We start from the raw sequence: 7277 nt of genomic DNA, 5'->3' as shown, positions 1-7277 counted from the left end.
CCAGCGCTGCTTTGGGCGGCTGGAGCACGAAGACCAGAGGTTGAAGAATCACAACGGCCGTTGGATGGACATCGTACGGTCAATCCAGCTAGAATCGTTTATATAGACTAAGTTGACAAAGCCCTTGGTACGCGTCAACTTAGTAGGCCCACAGTTCAGCCTCCGAAACGGTGCACCCCAGATGTCAGGAGGAGGAATCATTTTTTGGGCGGCTGAAGCTAGAATATCCGAGATTGAAGAAGACGCACGACATCTGTTGGATGGACATCCAACGGACACTGCTGCTAGAACCGTGTGTTGACTATAAGTTGGCAAAGCCTTGCATATGCGTCAACTTAGTAGGCCCACAAGTGGGTGGCAAAGAACTTATAGCCCATTTGTGACTTGCAAGAATGCACAGCCCATTTTTGAATTCTAATGGAATTTACTACAGCCCATTTACAGTTTGTTAAAAGTACAACCCATTTTCTAGCTAGGACAACGATTAATAATTTCAACCAACCGTTCAAAACAGAATTCAATAAAATTTCCAACATTTTGATAAGATCCGATATATTTTTGTCCCGAAATTTCTAGTCAGATTAAATACAATTTCATTATAAATTTGTATTACGTAAAAATCCAAAGAAACATTGCTCGGGCAACAATTAATGAAATTAAAATTTTCAAAATCCAAAAGTAATATTTTATAAACTAATTACGTGTTTGGTGCATTTTTATAGTTACTGCCTAGTTTTTATAATTACATCCCATTTATTATTTATTAAAACCCATTTTCTTGTTAAGCGTAATGCATCCCTCCTAGGAAAGATTTGCAGCCCAGCAGGGCGGAGAATAACAAGTTGACCCGGATTGTGTACAACTGTCGGCCCAGTTGCATTGCTAATGTTGAAAAAAGGCCTGTGTAGTACAGTACAACCTTAGATGGCTACTCAGCCCATATTCAGTGACGCCAGGAAGCCCCAAACAAGGCTTTTGTACAAATTTTTGAAGTCACTAAGCTCAATTAATGACTTAAGAAAAAAGTTAGAGTATAGTGGAACCTAATTAAAAGCTGTCACGAGCAAAGAAATAATTCAACGGGTCCCACTTGTGCATGTGTGTGCGTGTGTGTGTGTTTGTGTGTGAGGGAGACAGAGAGAGACCCATCGGTCGATGCTCGTAAATACATCTTTCAGCCATATGCATTGATGATGCTTAGTAAAAACTTATATAGTTGACACAATCATATAGAATATCATATCACACTGAACTTGCATACAAAAATTTCACGCAGGTGGCACAATCAGGGTGGAGGCAGTGGATCACTATGACTAGGGCTATGTTGCAACCAACGAACTCGTACATAATGGTTCATCATCTTTATCAATGACGGGGAAATATCTTGAATGCTGTGCAAAGAAAACACACAGACAACACAATATATAAGTTCTACTAGAACATTAAGTTGACGTACATCCCTTTCTAAAAAAAGTTCAGGTAAAAAAATAGAACAGGTCATCTGACAAGATTTAGTTGTTCTCCCAGAGAAGTAGTGGCCTCCGCTGCGCGATGGAGTAGGCCCTGTGCCATCCATCGTTCCGAGCAACACGGGGAAAGTCTGACGTTGACTCCTGTAATGGACGTCGTCGACGGACCCAGGCACCAGCGGCGGCGGTAGGACTTCGATTGATGGATTGACCACTTCTTCGACATGCATTAACACTCGATACAGGTTCATCCCTAACGTGGTCCGCGGCGTCCTTGGTGGCGACGAATAGTACAACCCCGGTTCCTGCACCGGTATCTCAACACCAATCACCTTCGGTATGGTGGACGGCTTCTTCATCCATGACATAACTATCAGAGCCCATATGTCTAGAGGAACAAACATACTTACGAGCTCACCTCCAAGGTCGTTGATAAGCTCATTCATGGACTCGCAGTTCCAAGCACGTCGAGGCATGCCGTGGAAGGTAAGCTTTGTTAAAAACTCAAGCGCAGAGGGCACCGAGCCCCATCCTGGGTGCCACCGATCAAAGCTCACCACCCCGCCATCGCAGAACAAACACTGGGAAGACTCGAACACACGACTGCAGTCAAAAGTTGTCCGGAACCTGACAAAGAAATCAGCCGGTGGCGGACAGACTTCAACGAGCAAGTCACTTTGGATGCCGTGTGCAATGCCAAGAGCTTTGACAAGGTCGTCCGGCAAGACGGGTGGCCAGTCGCCGTTGATAGTTACTATCAGCACTTTGTAGGCAAACTGGTCTTCAAGCGCCGCCATGCCACTGTTGAGCGACAGCAGGCAGCGCCCGAAGGCAGGACGAACCTCAGTATCTCTGGCTCAGAGATCCGCATTGACCGACGACATGATAGTGCGCTTGAGTACACGGAGTACAGGAGGGGATTTGGCCGAAGTGGAGTAGGAATCGAGATTCCAGAGGTGGGGGAGGGGCGGTTGATTGGGGATGAAAAGGTAGCATGAATTTCGAACACGCGCCAATATGCTCTCGGCGCAAGCGCACGAAAACACCAGTGACGCCCACATGTCGGCCTAAGAGTCCCTATTTTTCTTTTTTTGAGAGCCCGGCCTTTTTTGAGGATCTTTTGAGAGCCCGGCCTGAGAGTCATAATTGACGTATTTGGCATTGTGTTACTACTCGGTCCATATTCAACGACACCTCACTGGCCCAAACAAGTGTACATCATGAGTTCGTACTAAAATAACACCAAAGCAAATTCATATTCATAATACTCAATCCACACAAAGAACTACCAAGAGACCCCAAAGTTTCTACGGGAGAAAAGATAAAAAAACGTGCATCAACCCCTATGCATAGATTACCCCAATATCACCACGGGAATCCGCGAGTTGAATGCCAAGACAAATATCAAGTGAATCAAAATGATACCCCAATTGTCACCTCAAGTATTCATACCGCAAGACATACATCATGTGTTCTCATCTCCGAATATTCAATCCGACATGACAAAACTTCAATGGGTAAAGACTCAATTCATTACAACAAGAGTATAGAGGGGAGAAACATCATATGATCTGACTATATTAACAAAGCCCATGATAGAGATCACGAGAGAGAGAGAGATTAAACACATAGCTACTGGTACAAACCCTCAGCCCCGAGGGTGGACTAGTCCCTCCTCATCGTGGTGGCCGCAGAGATGATGAAGATGGCCAATAGAGATGATTTCCCCCTCCAGCAGCTCGAGGAATATTTGGGAATTTATAGTGCAAAGAGGGGGTGCGGGAGGTCACCGAGGTGGGCACAACCCACCTAGGCGCGCCAGGTGGGCCTGGCGCCCCCTGGTGGGTTATGCCCCCCTTGGGGCACCCCCCAGGTGCTGCTCTAGCCCAAAGGATGTCTCCTGGTCCATAAAAAATCATTGTGGAGTTTCGTTGGTTTGGACTCCGTTTGGTATTGATTTCCTGCGATGTAAAAAACAAGCAAACAACAGCAACTGGCACTGGGCAGTGGATCAATATGTTAGTCCCAAAAAATGATATAAAGTTGCTATAAAATGATTGTAAAACATCCAAGAATGATAAAATATCAGCATGAATACTTCATAAATTATAGATACGTTGGAGACTTATCAGTAGCGGTAGCCCCCGGCAGCTCGAGGAAACGGACCCAGGATATCCAGCCCCGAGACCGCAAATGTCCATGAGAGCGGGATGGTCTGGAGGCCCTGAGCAGGCTGGTGGATCTGTTTGGCATGGAATTGACATGCCTTGCAGGATCTCACCTGCTCAGTGGCTTCGTTGAGCACCGTGGCCATTAGAATCCGCTACGGAACGCCTAGCCCACGAGAGTGCGCAACGAAGAATGATGCCCACAATCCCCACCGTGGATGTCTGCCAGTAGCTCGCACCCCTGCTCCTTGGAGATGCACTGCAGAGAGACATCGTTCAGGCGCCTTTGATAGTTCGCCATCCTAGATGCAAGGTGCCTTGTAGCAGGTACGTCTTGAACTCCTCGGTCCAGCACCCCTCCTGAGGTTCGAGCGCGAGGAGCAGGCGAGCTCCAGAGGTCAGACCGCAGGCTGGGGCACCCGAGGTGGGTGCCATGGGAGGTTCCTCCCGAAGCAGCACTAGTCCTGCAGTGGGGGAAGCCGCCGATGGCTTGAAGAGCCGCTCTTCGAAGACGCCAGGTTTCTGAGGTTCGCGCCGGGACGCCCTCTTGGCGATGTCGTCCGCCTCCTTGTTCATGCCACGCGGCACATGCTGCAATTCCAAGCCCAAGAATCGTTTTTCAATTTTGCGTACCTCTTCTAGGAAAGCCTCCATGTGCTCGTCTTTTGGCTTGTACTCCTTGTTGGAGAAGTTGACGAGGAGCTGAGAGTCGCCCTTGATGGTGAGATGTTTGAACCCCAGGGCCGCCATGGCCTTGAGGCCGGCGATCAGGCCCTTGTATTCCGCGATGTTGTTGGTGACCTTCTCACCATGCTGGAAGCAGAATTGCACGGCCTAGTAGAGCTTGTCCTGAGTAGGTGAGATGAGCACGGCTCCAGCCCCCGCGCCCTATCGTGCGAACACGCCGTCAAAGTACATGACCCAGCCATTCGGCGCCTCGTCTCCGGGCGTGAGGGAATGGTCCTCGCCCGCCCCTCGGTCAGGAGCATCAGTCCATTCCACTACAAAGTCACCGAGGGTCGCGCCCTTGATGACCCTGGTGGTGCTGAACTCCAGCTGGAACGCCTGCAGCTCGATGTTCCGCTCGGCAACCCTGCCCACGGTGTTGGAGCTCCGGAGCACCTTCTCCAGGGGGTATGCCGAGACGACTTTGATGGAGTGGCCTTGGAAGTAGTGGTGTAGCTTCCTTGAGGGGACGAGGAGCGCAAGCAGGAGCTTCTGCGGCATGGGGTAGCGTGTATGCGCAGCACGTAGCACCGTGCTGACGAAGTACATGTGGTGCTCGATGAGGGAAGAGGCGTCGATGGCGTTCGACACTACATGAGGCGAGGGAGCCTCGGGAGCCTTGCCGTCCAGTGGGGTGGCCGGCGCCTCAGGAGCGCTGTCTTGAGGCAGCGTTGGTGCATTCGGGCGGGGGCGCTATGCCGCACACCTGTATCTGTGCGTTCTTCTCGGACCACCACGAGTGCCGCGCTGGCCGAGTGGGGTGTGGTTGCCAGGTAGAGAACCTGGGGCTCAAGAGGGCGGGGTGCCACCATCACCAGTGGGCTGGTGTGGCACTTATTGAGGTCCTGGAAGGCTGGCTCGGCCTCTGGAGTCCATTCAAATGGGCCCTTCTTCTTCATCAGCTTGAAGAACGGGAGGGCGCGCTCGCCTAGCTTGGAGTTGAAGTGCCCCAACGAGGTTATGCAGCCTATGAGCTTCTACATATCCTTGATGGTCTGCGGCGGGCTCATCCTTTCTATCGCCTTGATCTTATCTGGGTTAGCCTCGATCCCTCTGTGCGACACCAGGAAGCCCTGCAGCTTGCCGGACGGGACGCCGAATACGCACTTCTCCGGATTGAGGTGCAAGTTTACCTTGCGCAAGTTGGCGAACGTCTCTTCCAAATCTCCGACAAGGGCCCGTGCTTCCCACGACTTGACCACTATGTTGTCGATGTTTGCCTCAGCATTTCTCCCAAGCTGCCGGCATAGGGCGATGTGCATCAATCGCTGGAAGTTGCGCCAGCGTTGCGCAACCCGAACGGCATGCAGGTGTAGCAATACACCCCGCATGGGGTCAGGAAAGCTTTCTTCTCGACGTCCTGCACCACCATCTTGATTTGGTGATAGTCCGAGAAGGCGTCCAGGAAGCACAGCATATCACACTCAACGATGGAGTCGATGATTTGGTCGATGCACGGAAGAGGCAAACGGTCCTGAGGGCAAGCCTTCTTGAGGCTCGTGAAGTCGACGCACATGTGCTCCTTCCCGCCCTGCTTGGGGACAATGACCGGATTGGCCAGCCAATCTGGGTGCCGCACTTCCCGAATGACGCCAGCCTTTTGTAGCTTGTGGACCTCCTGGACGATGAATGACTGCTTCTCCGGGGCTTGCCACCGCGCCTTCTGCTTTACCGGGCGCGCACCAGGGCACACCATCAAGCGGTGTTCGATCACATCTCGTGGGACGACGACCAGGTCTGTTGCTTCCCATGAAAACACATCTCTGTTCGCACGAAGGAAACCGACCAGTGCCTCTTCTTGATCTGGGGGGAGGCCGCCGGCGCGTATGGTGAAGGTGGGACCTGAGCCCCCATCATCGACCGGCACCTGCTTCGTCTTGGCTTGGTCCTGAGAGAACCACTGCTTCTTCTTCACAGGCATGGTCTCCGAGATCTTCGGAGCACCCTCCGCGTCCGGTCGCACGGCCGCCGTGGCCCTGAAAGTGAGCTTGACGGCCAGGAGTGCACCCTTGGTGTCCCCCACCACGGTGAGGATGCCGCTGCTCCCAGTCATCTTGACGACGTTGTAGCCGGGGTGCGTCGCTGCCATGAACTTTGCAAGGACTGGATCCCCGAGGATGGCGTTGTACGAGAGGCCGATGCGGGCAACATCGAAGTTGATGAGCTTGGTGCGGTAATTTTAGCATGTGCCTAAGGTGATGGGGAGGCATATCTACCCCAGAGGGACGATGGAGCCGCCGACCACCCCTGAGAAGGGCTTGGAGGGGGCGAGCTGGTCGTAAGGCACATGAAGCTGATTGAAAGCTTCCACGAAGAGGATGTTGAGGCCAGCACCATCGTAGATGAGGGTCCTGGTGACTGCAACCTTGCTGATGGTGGGTGTGCAGAGCATGGGGAGCGCGCCTGCACCGACTATAGTCTTGGGGTGGTCTCTGGAGTCAAAGACGATGTCAGTCTCGGACGCCGCCCGGCCTGGAGGAGCCCCCTATTGCGCCTGGGCGGCACCCTCCTGTCAGAAGAGCTGCTTGACGTGGCGGCTCGAGGCCGGCGCCTGCGACCCGCCGAGGATGGCCACAACGGCGTGGGGCGCCGGTGCCGCAGTGCGCGCGACAAATAGACCGCGCAGCTCCTCCCAGGAGGCCACCGAAGACTCCGGCAAGTTGAGCAGCCAGGAGCGCGGCACCCCTGTGAGAGCCATATGGAGCCAGTTCTCTATGACTATGTCGTTGCCGCCCGCCGCCCAGATGGCCTCAGCGTACACCCGGAGGAAGTTAGCGGGGTCTGTCGCGCCGTCGTACCACGGGGGCAACTCCAGCCTAAACTTCAGTAGCCACCACACGTGTTGCAAGGTGGGGGAGAAAGCTCGAAGGCCCCGCGATGCCTTCGAACGCGCCCGGCGGCCCGGCGTGTGGGG

General features: G+C 52.9%; 1 protein-coding gene across 1 annotated transcript; it reads right to left on the bottom strand.

The window, feature by feature from the left end:
• Positions 1 to 5340: 5340 nt before the first annotated feature.
• On the bottom strand, positions 5341 to 6755 carry LOC141027084 (uncharacterized). The gene is made up of 3 exons (XM_073504006.1): positions 6609 to 6755; positions 5850 to 6527; positions 5341 to 5601 (listed from the first exon to the last, which is right to left on the bottom strand). Exons 1-3 carry the CDS (start codon positions 6753 to 6755, stop codon positions 5341 to 5343), a joined length of 1086 nt encoding a protein of 361 aa, XP_073360107.1.
• Between the last annotated feature and the right edge of the window lie 522 nt (positions 6756 to 7277).

The sequence above is a fragment of the Aegilops tauschii genome, chromosome 7 (genome assembly GCF_002575655.3).
Source record: "Aegilops tauschii subsp. strangulata cultivar AL8/78 chromosome 7, Aet v6.0, whole genome shotgun sequence".
NCBI classification, from domain to species: Eukaryota; Viridiplantae; Streptophyta; class Magnoliopsida; order Poales; family Poaceae; genus Aegilops; species Aegilops tauschii.
This window is presented reverse-complemented; position numbering and strand designations above follow the sequence as displayed.

What these genes read in the sequence shown, in the direction of transcription:
- LOC141027084 (XM_073504006.1), bottom strand. Translation starts at nt 6,755, where the DNA reads ATGCTCTGCACACCCACCATCAGCAAGGTTGCAGTCACCAGGACCCTC. An exon ending in CCTCCAAGCCCTTCTCAGGG is followed by an intron (nt 6,528 to 6,608) that starts GTGGTCGGCGGC and finishes TACCGCACCAAG; the next exon opens with CTCATCAACTTCGATGTTGC. An exon ending in ACTTCACGAGCCTCAAGAAG is followed by an intron (nt 5,602 to 5,849) that starts GCTTGCCCTCAG and finishes CTATGCCGGCAG; the next exon opens with CTTGGGAGAAATGCTGAGGC.